This window comes from Cavia porcellus, unplaced genomic scaffold, assembly GCF_034190915.1.
Source record: "Cavia porcellus strain 051 isolate PalLab524CR breed Dunkin Hartley unplaced genomic scaffold, mCavPor4.1 scaffold_8, whole genome shotgun sequence".
NCBI lineage: Eukaryota > Metazoa > Chordata > Mammalia > Rodentia > Caviidae > Cavia > Cavia porcellus.
Genome location: NW_026947491.1, coordinates 91,535,843 through 91,550,794, shown reverse-complemented (window position 1 = coordinate 91,550,794; position 14,952 = coordinate 91,535,843). Strand labels below are relative to the sequence as shown.

The 14,952-nt window shown below is 58.0% G+C and overlaps 1 protein-coding gene across 5 annotated transcripts in view; it reads right to left on the bottom strand.

Annotated features, from left to right (window-relative positions):
• The window catches only part of Stab2 (stabilin 2), a 137,434-nt gene that overhangs the window by 18,401 nt on the left and 104,081 nt on the right, over positions 1 to 14,952 (bottom strand). For all 5 annotated transcript variants that reach the window (XR_010049463.1, XM_063255465.1, XM_063255467.1 and 2 more), the window contains 10 exons: positions 14,305 to 14,445; positions 12,733 to 12,792; positions 11,350 to 11,526; positions 8,809 to 8,898; positions 8,253 to 8,399; positions 7,402 to 7,458; positions 6,115 to 6,244; positions 5,770 to 5,919; positions 2,498 to 2,602; positions 1,355 to 1,462 (listed from right to left, as the gene is read on the bottom strand). Coding sequence is in view for 4 of the 5 variants with exons in the window: in XM_063255465.1 (XP_063111535.1) it covers positions 1,355 to 1,462; positions 2,498 to 2,602; positions 5,770 to 5,919; positions 6,115 to 6,244; positions 7,402 to 7,458; positions 8,253 to 8,399; positions 8,809 to 8,898; positions 11,350 to 11,526; positions 12,733 to 12,792; positions 14,305 to 14,445 (1,165 nt within the window). In the remaining variant the exon portion in view is untranslated. The remainder of the gene's footprint in view (positions 1 to 1,354; positions 1,463 to 2,497; positions 2,603 to 5,769; positions 5,920 to 6,114; positions 6,245 to 7,401; positions 7,459 to 8,252; positions 8,400 to 8,808; positions 8,899 to 11,349; positions 11,527 to 12,732; positions 12,793 to 14,304; positions 14,446 to 14,952) is intronic.

Genomic DNA, 14,952 nt, shown 5'->3' with positions numbered 1-14,952 from the left:
GGAAAGTGTCTGAATCCTTTTGACTGACCTTATGCAGAGTCACGGCAGCCACTGGAGAGCAACGCTCCTGCCACTAGGGCTGGAGGGAGCCTGATTTGCTGCCATTGTCAAGTGCTGATCCTTTCTGTGCCTGATAGATGGCAGGGATGACAAACTCTAGTGTTCAAAAAGAGTGTGCATCTCCAGGTAAATGCATCATGGAAAACCTCAGTACATCTGCCTAGGTGGCTAACTTTTTTGGCCTTTTCTATAGAAAAATGGGCTTTTTGGTGGTCTCTCTTCTGGGTTACCCAACAGCTTTTCCCGGCTCCCTTGCAGCTAGATGTGGCAGCCGCCTGGGTGCCAGTCAGTGGGATGGAGCAGCCTGATTATAGCAACCTGTAGGTTGTGCTTCAAAAAGGAAGGGGTTTTCTTTTTCTTCTTCCTCTGTCCTGCTGCCTGGTTAGTGGTCATGGTGGTGGCCATCTCAAGCCAGTCACGTTACAATAGCAGAGCAAAAAGAGAGAAGGGAGGTGGCCCCCAAATGCTTTTCATGCAACTCTGCTCTAGTCCTGAAGGCACCCACCTGAGCTGTTACAAGAGACAGAAATAAAAGCTTCCTTATGCACTGCTTAGTTGGGACTCTGAATGGCCAAGCCTGCATCTTAACGCCAACACGTGGTCACTGCCCTGTGCACAGTGGTTCTCAGCGTGGGTCAGAGCACGTGTAAGCTTCACTTTCAAAAAAACTCACTGCGTTTTCTGAAGGCTATGTTACTTAGAGTTAGAAAACTACCCAAAAGTATAAAATGCATCCTGCCTCACAAAGCAATTGTAAAATCATGGTGTGTGAGGTGGGCTGGCCAGCAGTGAGCCTACCTGTTAGGTTTTTTGGTGCAGGTGAGAGACAGAAAGAGAGAGAAAGAGGCCTTGATTGTGGGCATGGGAGACTTGCAGAAGCATGCAAGCTTCGTCTGAACAGAAGGAAGGAGTGGTTGGGCTTTTGCTCTGACTGGGGCTGCAGATGGGAGGCGGCCCAGGGGACGAATCAGCCGCGGACTGGAGGAGGCTTGGCGCCCATGAAACAAAAGACCGGAAGTTGTTTTGGGCTGAGGGGAGAAGAAAGAGGAAGCCGTTATGCTGCTGTGTTCGGCTCCTTCACCATGTTGGACCACCACCATCATGACTTGGTGAATTTCCTACGGGCAGACACCTATGAATACCCACTAAGGAAACTGAGTCACAGAGACAGTGAACATTGGTGGAGTTCCAGGCAGGAAGCACAAGAGCCAGGATGGAGCCCGTGGTGGCTGTGACCAGTCCTGGGCCTCTCCTCCTCCACGCCACGCCTTCCCAGGTGTGCAAAGGCACTCACCCGTGCACGTGATTCCGTCCCCTTCGTAATGCAGGCCACACTCACACGTGTTGTTCTCCCTGCAGACGGCGTGAACAGAACAGGGAGGCTTGCACACTGGGACCACAGCTGCCAACGAGAAAGGCCACCACTCACCTAGGAGTTCCCGAGACTCTCTGCCCCGTGTGGCAAACACACTGGGTGGTGCGCAGCTAGAGTCTGAGGTTCTAGATCGACTGCTTCACCTGAGACACCTCTGCAGGGTTGCCTGGACCCTAAAGCAGAAAATGTGTCACCCGAGGGGCGACCAGGAACGCTTTCCAACTGAAACCAACCGTTACCGTTACCGGGGTGAGGCTGAGGGACTGTCTGACCCCAGGGCATGGGGTGCAGGGACGGTCAGCGTCCTCCAAGGCAGCCTCTCCTTCCCCTGTCCTCCCAGCCTGGGGCGAGCCCCGTGATGCGGGAAGGGCAGGGTGCAGGGGACAGGAAGGGTGGTTCAGGGCGTCTGCGGAAGAGGCAGGGGGCTGAAGTCCACCACACTGCTGGAGTCTCCAAACTCCAGGCTGCCAGGCCCCTAGGAAGAGACTAGGGATGCCCCTCACCTCTCTTAGTACTGGAGACTGAACCCAGGGTCTTTGCATTTAGCTACACCCCCATCTTGTTTTTCTTTTTTTAAAAACTCTTTTTGAAATTTTGAGACATGGTCCTGCTAAGTGTGGTCCAGGACGGGCTTGAACTTGCGGTTCTCCTGCCTCAGCCTCCCCCTGTGCCTGACTTTTAGAGGTGCCCTTGTGACTGCAGGGACCTTGAGTGGTCATCGAGGTACAGCAGGTCACCTCACAGCTCAGACCTCCAGAACCGAGGGATCTGAATTTGGGGGGCCCTCAGAAGACTGCCCGCTTGGTCATCACGGAGGTGATGGTGATGGCAGTGAAGCTGCCGTCCTGAGAACCCCTGTGGCCCCCGGGCCACCATAGTGAGGCAGCAGCCCCTGCAGGAAGATGCGCTGGTCCCCATTCAGCCACCCCAGGCCCAGGGCCACAGCCCGAACACCTTTCCCACTGGCCACTGGGACACCTGCTTTGCCATCTACTTCCTGGCATCACTCAGTCCCAGCCTTATTCGAGCCTCGGGAGGGTCCACGGTCGCTGCCACACAGACCTGTGTGTGTGTCGCAGGAGCTGCCCGTCCACCCGCTGTCACAGAGGCACTGTCCGGAGCCCGAGATCCCGTCATCGCACTGTCCGTGGGCCGAGCAGTTGCAGGCTGGAGGCAGAGATGTGGTGTCAGTGACCACGACCCGGGATGAGACCTGGGCACCATGCACTGCCTGCCTGGCACTGATCTGCTTTGTTCTGAGACAGGGACTCACTGTGTAACCCAGGCTGGGCTCCTGCGTGATCCTCCTGTCTCAGCCTCCCAAGTGCTGGGGTGACAGGCTGCACCACCACGCCTGGCTCCCTCACTCTCTCATCCGAACGCCCCAACCACAACCCACACGACCAGGTGACAGGGACAGCGGAACCAAGCAGGGGCCTGTGTTCCCGGGGCTCACAGGGGGTGGACAGGAGGTTGTAAAGGGGTCAGCAGGGGCACTGGACTTAGGAAAAAGACAGGAGCAAGGCTCCGTGGGCTTTGTGGAAAATTAATAAGGCGGCTCTGACCTCTGCAGTCGCTCAGAACTGAGAAGGGCGGGCACAGGGGAGCCAGGCAGACAGGGGCGGCCTTGGGACCGGGACTCCCTGGTGATGGCCGTGAGCGGGGAAACCTTCCCGGCCTCTTCCTCCGGACCCCGGAACCACCTGCCCTGGCCCTACCTGGAGCCGGGTCAGGGAAGGTGGCCGGAGACACCCAAGGTCAGGGCGCCAGTCGGGTTCCAGGAGCCCTCGAGGGCCCGGGGCTCCACGGCAGCAGCCATGGACGGGGACCCCAGGGACGCGCTTCTGAACCTTCCCTCCCGCCAGCGTGGCCGTCAGCCCTCTCCCTCCTTCCCCATCTTCGATGTGATGCAGGGTTTCCTCTTGTTTTAAAGATGTGTTTGCCTGGCACACGAGGAAGCACAGAAGCCTGGCACTCGGTAGAGGTCAACTATCAATATCAGGACTGGGTAAGCGTACGAGGAGGGACCGGAAATGCACAGAAAGTTTACACTGAAAATAACTTATTACAGTGAAAGACACTCTGCCAAGAACCATGGTATTAGTGTGCTCGGAGCAAGGATGAGAGTCCGGCCTGCAAACCCAGCACTTGGGAGGCTGAGGCAGGAGGATGCCATGCGTGTCAGGCCAGCCTGGGCTACAGAAAAAGAAAAAAGAAAAGAGAAAAAAGAAAAAAGAAAAAAGAAAAAAGAGGGATTCACTGGCAATGTGTCTTGTACTGTAATAAATCTCTTCTTTAAACATTCCCCATACTTGTTGAGCACTCTCACTGATCAACTGTGTCCTCATCCACCAGGTCTGGCACTGAGAGACTTCCATGCTTCCCCAGAGTGACAATGACCGTGAAAGGGAAATGGTTTCGATGGACGCAGGACACCAGGTCAGCCACACAGCGTGGCTGAGGACCCTCCGGAAAGAGGACTGCAGAACAGCCGAGGACCCGGTGACCTCAGCGCAGGGGGGATCTGGAGGGGACCCAGGGAGCTCAGCGCAGGGGGGATCTGGAGAGGACCCGGTGAGCCCAGCGCAGGGGGAATCTGGAGGGGACCCGGGGAGCCCAGAGCTGGGGGGATCTGGAGGGGACCCGGGGAGCTCAGAGCTGGGGTGATCTGGAGGGGACCCGGGGAGCTCAGAGCTGGGGTGATCTGGAGGGGACCCGGGGAGCTCAGAGCTGGGGTGATCTGGAGGGGACCCGGGGAGCTCAGAGCTGGGGTGATCTGGAGGGGACCCGGGGAGCCCAGAGCTGGGGGGATCTGGAGGGGACCCAGGGAGCTCAGAGCTGGGGTGATCTGGAGAGGACCCGGGGAGCTCAGAGCTGGGGTGATCTGGAGGGGACCCGGGGAGCTCAGAGCTGGGGGGATGTGGAGAGGCCCCGGTGAGCCCAGCGCAGGGGGGATCTGGAGAGGACCCGGGGAGCTCAGAGCAGGGGGGATGTGGAGAGGCCCCGGTGAGCCCAGCGCAGGGGGGATGTGGAGAGGCCCTGGTGAGCCCAGCGCAGGGGGGATCTGGAGAGGACCCGGGGAGCTCAGAGCAGGGGGGATGTGGAGAGGCCCGGGTGAGCCCAGCGCAGGGGGGATGTGGAGAGGCCCTGGTGAGCCCAGCGCAGGGGGGATCTGGAGAGGACCCGGGGAGCTCAGAGCAGGGGGGATGTGGAGAGGCCCCGGTAAGCCCAGCGCAGGGGGGATGTGGAGAGGCCCCGGTGAGCCCAGCGCAGGGGGGATCTGGAGAGGACCCGGGGAGCTCAGAGCAGGGGGGATGTGGAGAGGCCCTGGTGAGCCCAGCGCAGGGGGGATCTGGAGAGGACCTGGGGAGCTCAGAGCTGGGGGGATCTGGAGAGGCCCGGGTGAGCCCAGCGCAGGGGGGATCTGGAGAGGACCCGGGGAGCTCAGAGCAGGGGGGATGTGGAGAGGCCCCGGTGAGCCCAGCGCAGGGGGGATGTGGAGAGGCCCGGGTGAGCCCAGCGCAGGGGGGATCTGGAGAGGACCCGGGGAGCTCAGAGCAGGGGGGATGTGGAGAGGCCCCGGTAAGCCCAGCGCAGGGGGGATGTGGAGAGGCCCCGGTGAGCCCAGCGCAGGGGGGATCTGGAGAGGACCCGGGGAGCTCAGAGCAGGGGGGATGTGGAGAGGCCCCGGTGAGCCCAGCGCAGGGGGGATGTGGAGAGGCCCTGGTGAGCCCAGCGCAGGGGGGATCTGGAGAGGACCCGGGGAGCTCAGAGCAGGGGGGATGTGGAGAGGCCCGGGTGAGCCCAGCGCAGGGGGGATGTGGAGAGGCCCCGGTGAGCCCAGCGCAGGGGGGATCTGGAGAGGACCCGGGGAGCTCAGAGCAGGGGGGATGTGGAGAGGCCCCGGTAAGCCCAGCGCAGGGGGGATGTGGAGAGGCCCCGGTGAGCCCAGCGCAGGGGGGATCTGGAGAGGACCCGGGGAGCTCAGAGCAGGGGGGATGTGGAGAGGCCCTGGTGAGCCCAGCGCAGGGGGGATCTGGAGAGGACCTGGGGAGCTCAGAGCTGGGGGGATCTGGAGAGGCCCGGGTGAGCCCAGCGCAGGGGGGATCTCGAGACGGTGCATGGCGCGCCTTTTCCCGCACTGCATTCTGAACTTTCCCGCGCACCGCGTTTTCTGATGGTGTCCTGAGTGGGCCGAGTTTCAACCCCGGGGGCGGCGGCGCCTCAGCAGCAGAGGGGTGCAAGTGTTGGGGGAACAGACGGGAAGGAAGATGCCCACTTGGGGCGGGCGTAGAGGGCCGGAGGCCGGGGCGGGTGGGCTGGAGTCCACCTACGCTGGCAGTCCGGCCCGAAGTGCCTGGGCAAACACAGCTCGCACGCCGTCCCGTTGAAGCCGGGGTTGCAGAGGCACTGACCGTCCAGCGAGAGCATCTCCAGGCAGGTGCCCCGGTTGTTGCAGGGGGTGTCGGGTCCTCCGGGACAGGCTGCAAGACACGAGCCGGGGTGATTCCAGGGGACCCGGGCAGCCCTCAGGCCTGCACTGTGGGTTCCTGGGGTCAGCGGGGGTCGGGGCGCGGGGTGGCCGAGGGGCCCGGAGGCTCAGTGTGTGCAGCGCCGGGGCGGCCCTGTGTCCCTGCTGCCCCACCGGGTGGCAAAGCGTGGCCAGGCGCAGGCCTCACCCTGGCAGTCCGGCTGGAAGTAGCCCTTGCAGCACTTGGGCAGGGTGAGCGTCATGACGCACTCATTCCTGCAGCCTTGCAGCGACCGCGCGTGGTTTATCCTCCTGTAGGTGCAGGTCTGCGTCACGCCCTGGAGGCAGAGTGGACAGGGTGTGTGCGCGCGCGCGCGTGCGAGTTAGCGCGCCCCCTACAGGAGAACCTCGGTACCGTCTGGGTTGAAAACCGAATTTCAAAGCAATAGTGCGGGCCTGGTGTCATCCCAGCACTCGGGAGGCTGAGGCACGAGGACTGTAGAGGGTTCGAGACCAGCCTGGACTACAAAGTGAGCTCAAGGACAGCCTGAACTATATAGTGAGGGCGCTGGGGATTTAGTTCAGCGGCATAAGCACCTTTCTTGCAAGCAGGTGGTCGTGAGTTCAATCCCCAGAACCGATAAAAAGAAAAGAAAAAAAAAGAAAAAAAAAAAGATCCTGTCTCAAAAAGACAAATTTTTTTTAAATGAGCATGTACTATGTGGCCTGCACTTAAGACACCTCTATGGTAAAATTAATTTTGCCTTTTTTTAAAAAGTAGGGTCTTATTATGTAATTTAGGCTGGTCTTGAATTCACTATGTACCTCACAGTAGCCTTGAACTCACAGACAGCCTCCTGCCTCCGCCTCCCAAGTGCAGAGATTACAGGTAAATACCACTATTCCTGGCTTTAAAATTTATTTTTTCTAATGCTCACAAACACAACTGTTATTAGCTTGATTTTCTTTTTTGTTTTTGCTTTTTTTTATCAGTACAGGGGATCGAACTCATGACCACACGCTTGATTTTCAGGGAAGCAAAACTGACATATCAAAGATCACTGGAAGTTGACCCCGTGCCTGCAGACTCCAGACTGCACCGGCTCTGCCATGAGTTGACGTGGCTTTCCAGGCTTTAAGCTCAGCTTTGCTCCCTACAAACGGTGCAGCTGTGCACCACTGCTCTGTCCCTCTGGGACACACTGAAAAGTGTCCTCTGCCCAGTCCAGAGCCTGGGACGCAGACAGGAGCCAGCAGGACGTGCCGTTATGTTTACCATCCTGCCCATCCCTGAAGTCTCAGTTTGGTCTGCGTCTCCGGGACTTTCCCAGAGAGCTCCTGTGCAGCCAGCAGGCTGGCGAGGTTCCTGGAGCCGAGGGCACTCATCTCTCCTTCACTGACGTGGTTGTTGAAAGAGCCACAGATATCTCATTTGTATAACACCACCCCACACGCACGTGCATCCTCTGAACACTACTGCTGCCCTCATAGTTACCTTGGGCTTGGACCACGCCGGGCATTTGGGGGTACTGAGGCAGTTCCCGCAGTCACCCTAGAGTGCAGAGAGAGAGACCAAGATCGAGTGTGCTGAATGGCACAAGGAAGTGTCTAGGGTTGGACTTAAACGAGTTGCTCGGGAATTTAATTATCTTGATGAAGATTCCGAGCTCAACCCGAATCCGAACAATACAACTTTGCCCAGGGACACTCAGAAGGTTGTCTGGGACCTCGAGTTTTTGGCTTAGTTCTTCGAAAGCAAAACCTGAGGCCCAGGAGGGACCAGGGCAGTGTGACCTAGACACGCGACCTTTTACCTTGTATAATATAGGGATAATAGTCTTTTATTTTCAGACTCTGTCTCAAAAATGTAACATGGACTGGCCTTGAACTCACTATGTAGCCCAGGCTGGCCTCGAACTCATGGTGGGCTTCCTGCCTCAGCCTCCCGAGTACTGGGACTACAGGCATGCACCACCAGGCCGGAGTGAGACTGCTGTTTTGATAGGCCCTAAACTTCAAAATATGGCACTTTATATAATGTCATCAGGCAGCAGTGGGTGGGCGGCCCTGGCAGTGACCAGGAAGATCCTTCCTGGTCTTCAAGGGCTGTTTCCTTAGTTAGGCGGCAGCGGACGGAGCAGTGGGCAGCAGGGCAGACGAGGACACTCAAGGCCTGTGTGGGGCTAAGAAGAGGCCAGCTGATTGGGAACTGGAAGGTCCCCACCACCTGCCTTGGGACCCCTTGGGTCCTGGTCTGGCAGAAGACAAGCCTCAGAGGGGCCCCAGGGCTCCTGGGCTATTCTTTGGTTCAAGACTCTCTTGCTGCAGGGGTGATCTCAGACTGACCATGACATCATAAGTAGAAAAGACGGTACAGTGGCCTCCCAGGGAGTGCTCTATCAGCAGGCAGTCAATGCCGTAGGCCACGCCAAGGTCAAACAGGAGCTCCCGCTGCACGATCCTGCACTTCTGGTCGTTCAGGAAGAGCTGGCCCTGAGAGAGGAAGGGGAGGGGGAAAGGGGTGGAGAAGGGGGAGGGGGGTGGAGGAGGGGGCGGGAGGGGGAGGGGAAGGGGGATGGGGGAGGGGGCAGGAGGGGGAGGGAAGGGGCGGGGGAGGGGGCGGGAGGGGGAGGGGAAAGAGGACAATCCCACTCATACTTCTTTTTAGGCCACAGGACGTGTCCAGCACCTCTAAGACCCAGTAAGCACTAGGAAAATGCGGCCAGAACCTACTGTCCACCCTGAAGGAGGTTGGACCCCTTGCTACGAGGGCTTGGGCCGGCCAGGGTCTGTGGTTCAAAAGCAGTGAGGGGAGCCACCCTCCTGTCTCCGGGAGGGAGTGGGGTGGACCGTGGCTGCCGTCCCCGTGTCTCCCCGTCCCCTCCCCAGGGACGACACTCACGATGTCGCTGCCAGCTCCGCACTTGATACTCAGCTGTGAGCCCTGCAGGGTACTCCGGGAAGCAACTCTGGGGAGATCCACCGCCAGCACCTGGAGGAGGGCGAGAGCTGTGGACCCCACACGTGGGCCGGCGGAGGCGCAAGCCTAACTCAGAAGCTTTTTCCCATGAGTTATAATCGCTCCAGCTTTCAAATAATAACAATAATAAAAAACAGATCAAAAGCAGAGAGAGAGAAAATACTCAGGCCTTCTGGGAGCTTGGAGACTCCTTTTCGAGGGAAACGTTCAGCAAGCTGGCCTGGTTTTAATCTCTCTTCCAAGCTGCTCTGTGACTTGAGTTGTTGGAAGTCAGTCTTGGTACAGGAAGCCGGAGAAAGGTTGAGAAATGGCTTAGGGTACTGTCAGGGGCCCGGATCCCCAGACCTCAGAATGTGACCTTATTTGAAAGCAAGCTTGATGCAAATATAATTATGCAAAATGAGGTCATCTCAGAGCAGGGCAGGCTCTTAATCCTACATGACTGGGTCCTTAGCAGAGGAGGAAAGAGGGCGGGCTCCCACGGGAAGACCCAGGGAGGAGGCATTTGAAGATGGAGGCAGAGGTGGGGAGACACAGCTGCCGGCCGGGAAACACCAAGCGCTGCCGGGGCCCGAGAAGCCAGGAGAGAACTTGGAGCAGAGGCTGCTTCAGAGCCGTCAGAAGGACCAGCCCGCAGGCGCCCCACTTTTAGACATGCAGGCTCTGGAAAGGAGAGAGGCACCGGGGTGGCGATACAGGAGCCCTAGGAAAGTAGCCCAGATGCCCTGGATGAAAAGAGTCAGGGCGTTTGGAATTCCTGGGGGTGGGGGACTCCATCCTGGAGAGAACACAGAGGCCTGATGGAGGGCTCAGAGCGGCTATGTGGGTGCTAAACTTCATGTGCCAACTTGATTGCCTTGGGAGGCACCCATGGGGCGGGTGGGACATGCTTCGGAGGGAGTCTCAGCGGGTGGGCGGGTGCAGTCCTGGGTTCTGTGTCCCGCCCCGTGCTTGTCCCTCTCTGGTGCGTCCCTTGCACTGCTTCCCAGCTGCCATGGACCGAGGAGTTTGCTCCACTAGATCCTCCCACAGTGACATTTCTCCCTTGGAGCCGCTACCCATGGACTGAATCTCCTGGAACCGTGAGCCAAACTGATGTCGTCTGCCTTCAGATTGTGGCTTTGGGGTTTTAGGGCTCACTGACAGGACACATGACGCCTACGGACTGCCACATTCCTACATGGTCAGCTGGGTGTGTGTGTGTGTGTGTGTGTGTGTGTGTGTGTGTGTGTGTGAACTGCATCCAGATTAGCCCGTCGCCTGCCAGAAACTGAGATCTCGAGAAAGGGCCCATCTGGAGCTACTTGGGGCCTGCTGTGGGGACAGGAAACAGGAAAGGCTTCTCTGCAGTCTGAGAGGGCCAAGGCGCCTGGAGCTCCGGACACAATGTAAAAAACCCAAAAAACAAAAACAACAAAGTGAAAACAGTAATGGCAGGTCCAAGACACCAAACCAGGACATCGTGTGCTATAGGGCGCAGCGGGGCATGGCCAGCCAGAGGAGGACGTGGTGGGGCGGGGCCTCTAGAGACGGGGCCACACCCACAGCATGTGGCACACAAAGCTTCGGTGCTAGGCTTTGTCACCCCCCCAAAAAACATACTCAGGCTCATTTCTGCCTGTAAACGAAATGTGCTCCCCACAACCTCTGGGAGTCTGCTCCTAGTCCTCCAATGGGTGCTGTAGTCACTTGGCTTTATCTGATAAATGCAGACCTACCATAAAGTTTAACTGATAAATTAGCCCTAGTAAGAGCATGACAATTCTCCACAAACTAGCACGATCATAACAATGTCCTATAATAAAACTGATAGCAGCCCCACTCTTGGGCTTTGGAACGGTGACTGGTAAAATTAGGATCACCTGCCCGACCACAAGTCCTGCAAGGTTGCACATCGAGCTGGTAACTCAGACAGCAATGAGGTGACTGCCTTTGTCCACCTTCCTCTCCCTGGACAACATACCCAGCACCATCTACAGGGGGAGACGGTTGTCTGGGTTCACATTTCCATGCACAGTCATCACGGCAGAGGAGAAAAGCGGCTCTGTCATGCAGCCAAGCAGCAGCAAGAGAGGGCAGAGCCGGGAGGGGAGAGACACCCTTCCCGTCCCACCTCCCAGGGGCACAATCACAAACTCACACAAGGACGGAAGCACTGAGGGTACAGCGGCCCGTGATCCCATCACTTGCCAAGAGCCCCCACCTCTGGACTCACACGAGGCTCTCTGGGGACCCTCTAGCTCTAAACCATAAGGGTGCCATTGGATGGGTAGCATATACACTGTGGAAACACCTCCCAGGCAGGATGGAGCAGGATGGCCGAAGTTTCACCATGTACCAGAACACTGTGTGATTTAAAGCTCAGAAGCTGTTTCCTTCTGGACTTCCCCGTTTCCTCTTTTTAGATCACAGCTGATTTTGGGGGTAACTGAAAACACTATTCATGGGGGGTGTTGGCTGTACCTTGGAGTCTCGGATCACGTGGTATTTCAGGTACTCCTTCAGCTTCTCCTGGCTGTCTTTCTTGAACAGGAAATCCTGTTGCTCCTGGGAGAGGGCTTGCAGGGCGTGGTCCGTGGGCCAGAAGAGAGTGACCGGCACGTGGATGGGGTTGGTGATGAGGCTCAGCAGGCCCGAGTCCTGGAACACAGGCGCCCCGCGCTGCTGTGAGCTCTCGGTGCTCACAGCCCCTGTGGACACTCCTGGTGCTACCCTAGAGTGACTCAGCTGGACACTCGGGCCCACCGTGCTCCTACCGTTCTGACCCACATTCCCTTAGAAAGTGAATCAGAAAGTTAAATTCTAAGTTTCCGCTAACAGGAAACGAACACAGGCTTTAGTGACTGTCTTTTCTGATTCTGCTGTTGCCCTAATACTGGAAATTCTAAAAGACTTACTTTGTATTTTTCTCGTATTTTATTTTAGAAAGTAAAACCTGTACCATATTGAAATACGCTTTTCTACTTAGAAGATTTCCAGATCATTGATACCGGAAAAAAGAATTACAACATAAACAGGGAGGAATCTTTCTGAGCATCTTCTCCAGCCAGGGTGCACGGCGGACATTTTTTCCTTTAAATTTTTCCAGTAACCTTTTGGCTTACTGGGTTCCCTTTAGGAGCCTCAGGCAGGCTCGCCAGCTGCTCTGGAGGCCCGTGGTCAGCCTGGTGCTGGAGCACAGGTGTGGGGTGACCAGGAAGATTTAGGGGTCGAGGAAGGCAGGCGAAGGTTACTCGTCTGTGACCCCTTGGGGAGTTTTCAGCTGCAGCATCTGAAATCCCCCTCTCTGAGTCTGTACCAAGTTGGGGCTCGGACCCCTGGGGAGCCACGGGACTCATGCCACCATCCCTAGACTGTGAGACTGCAGGGCTCTGGGGGGCCTGTGGGGACTGCCCAGGCTGGGGGGACAGGCAGCCTCTCAGATGGTGTCCTGTGTAACTGTCTGAACAGGCAGGACCTCCACAATTCATGGGAACAGCCCCTGAGTCAGAAAGATAGTTTCTAACCCACTTCCTCCCGGCAGAGACCCCTCTTCTCCAGCTCTGCTTCCCCGTGTCTATAGCGGGGCTGATTCCAGATGTGGAGCCCCTGAGCCGGGGCCGGGGACCCCCTGCCTTATTTGCTCCCAGCCACAAGTCCGCCCACCTTTGGCCCGGCCACTCTTCCGTCTGCATCGCCACACACCGTGCAACGCCCTGACGACAGAGTGTCCAGGACCGATGACTCTTCCTCTGGAAGATGAGGGCCCCTGCCCTCGCCCCAGACCAGCAGCCCACCTAGATGGGCAGCCCAGACCAGCGAGCCGGAGACCTCACTAAGCACAACCGCCAGGCCCTCCAATGTTACCTGTAGCAGTTTGCTAAAGCGGCCGTAGCCGTGGGCTGCTGCCACCGTCGTAAGGTTTTGCTGTAAAGACAAGAAGGGTGATGAGCGGGGCGTGGCGGGGCACGCTGTCATCCCAGCGCGGGGAGGCTGAGGCAGGAGGCTTGCCCTGAGTTGGAGGTCTGCCCGGCTTCATAAGCAAGTTCAAGGCCAGCCTGGCCACAGAGTGAAGCCCGTTCTCAAAGACAGAAAATTAAAAAAAAGATAAAAAGCACGAAGAGACAGCTGTCCTCACAAGGACTCCGCGGGACACAGGGCAGTAACCTAACACGGGGCTGGAGCGGCACTCGTCAGGCCCGCGGGCTCTGCTGCTCGGCTTCCTGCGTGACAGACGCCGAGGGGCCATGCACCCCGTTGTAGTAATACTCCTCCCCTCCCCCCCTCTCCTGCCCCCCCTGCCTCCCCTCCCCTCCCCTCCCCTCTCCTGCCCTCCCCTCCCCCTCCCTTACCCCTCCCCTCCCCTCTCCTGCCCTCTCCTGCCCTCCCCTCCCCTCTCCTGCCCTCCCCTCCCCTCTCCTGCCCTCCCCTCCCCTCTCTTGCCCTCCTCTCTCCTCCCTCCTGTCCTCTCCCCTCCCCTGCCTCCCCTCCCCTCCCCTGCCTCCCCTCCCCTCCCCTCTCCTCTTCTGCCCTCCCCTCCCCTCTCCCCTCCCTCCCGTCCTCTCCCCTCCCCTACCTCCCCTCCCCTCCCCTCTCCTCTTCTGCCCTCCCCTCCCCTCTCCCCTCCCTCCCGTCCTCTCCCCTCTCCTGCCCTCCTCTCCCCTCCCCTCCCCTCCCCCCCTCTCCCCTCCCCTCTTCTGCCCTCCTCTCTCCTGCCCTCCCCTCTCCTCCCCTCCTCCTGTCTTCTTTTCCCAGCTCATAAATCTGTGCTGTGTGGACACCGAATCTCCTAGCTAACCCTGAGCATCAGCCTGATGGCCGGAGGGATGTGAGGACATCCGCTGAGCACTCTTGAGTGTGTGGGGTGTGGGGCAGTCACGGGGCACGACCCTGGGGCCAGTCTCTGCCCTCTTCCTCTGGGTCCTCCCCCGGCTTCCTGCTCCCCGTGCCACGCGTGGCGCTGCCCTGCCTCTCACACCCACTCAAGGGAGCCAGCACCACGGACTGGAACCTTTGGAACCATGAGCCGAGCAAAGCGCCGCGCCTCTGAGCTGGGCATCCAGGCACTCTGCCCCGGCCATGGCAAAGCTGACCCATCCACAAAAGAAACACAAAGTCCAGTTCTAATTGAGTCAAAGTCTCACAAAGTTGTGAGCTTTGTGGTCCCAGAAGTCTTGAACGCCTGGGCAGATGGGACCTTCCTGCCTCAGCCCCCAATAGCTAGACTCCAGATGCTCACCACGGTGCCCAGCTAGAATGCACACATCGACTTCACATGGATCTTTCCTCTGTTCACTTTTTCCTAATCATGGTTATGAGGCTTTTACGGATAATTTGAGATGGAGGCAGCGGAAGTGCCGTGTTTCAAAGCAGCGCCTCAGTTAGAGCTGAGATGGGGTACTCCGAGCCGTCCACCGGGCGGGCACACTCGTTACCTACCAGAACCCTTCCCGAGGCGTCCCGGGGGGTGACGAGCAGGTTCTGAGGCGACAGCAGTGTGTCTATAATGTGGACGACTCCGTTCCTGTTCATGATGTCGCTGGCTATGACCTTAGCCTTATTGTTGATTGACACTGCGTCCTGCGAGCAGCCGAGGTGGGCGCCAAGGAGAGAAAGAGACACGAAGTCACCCCCAAAAATGCTTCTCCAGGGCCGTCAGGGCCCAAAGCAGAAGACTGGGACACCTGAATACCTTTTCTTAAAAAAATTATGATTATACAAAGAAAACAGACAGGATTGTGACTTTTACCTGGAGAAGAGAAAATAATACCGAATCAACTAACATGGTCATTTTGGCATGACTGTGGAGTATGAAATAAGGCACAGAATCACCGTCTTAAAAAGTTAAAAATCACGGTCAGGAGCACACACTAAGTGTGTTCACACACTGGCTGTGACCTTGCGCAGTGTGGATCACGCCCGTCTGCCCTTCTGCCCTCTTCCGACTCTTGGTTTCCATGAATTAGCTAATTATACTGGGGCTGTTGGAGACGGCCTCACTGTAGCCCAGGCTGGCCTTGGACATCCTCACAGCATCCTCAGCCTCAGCCTCCTCAGGGCACCACCAAATCTGCTTCTTGGTTTCCT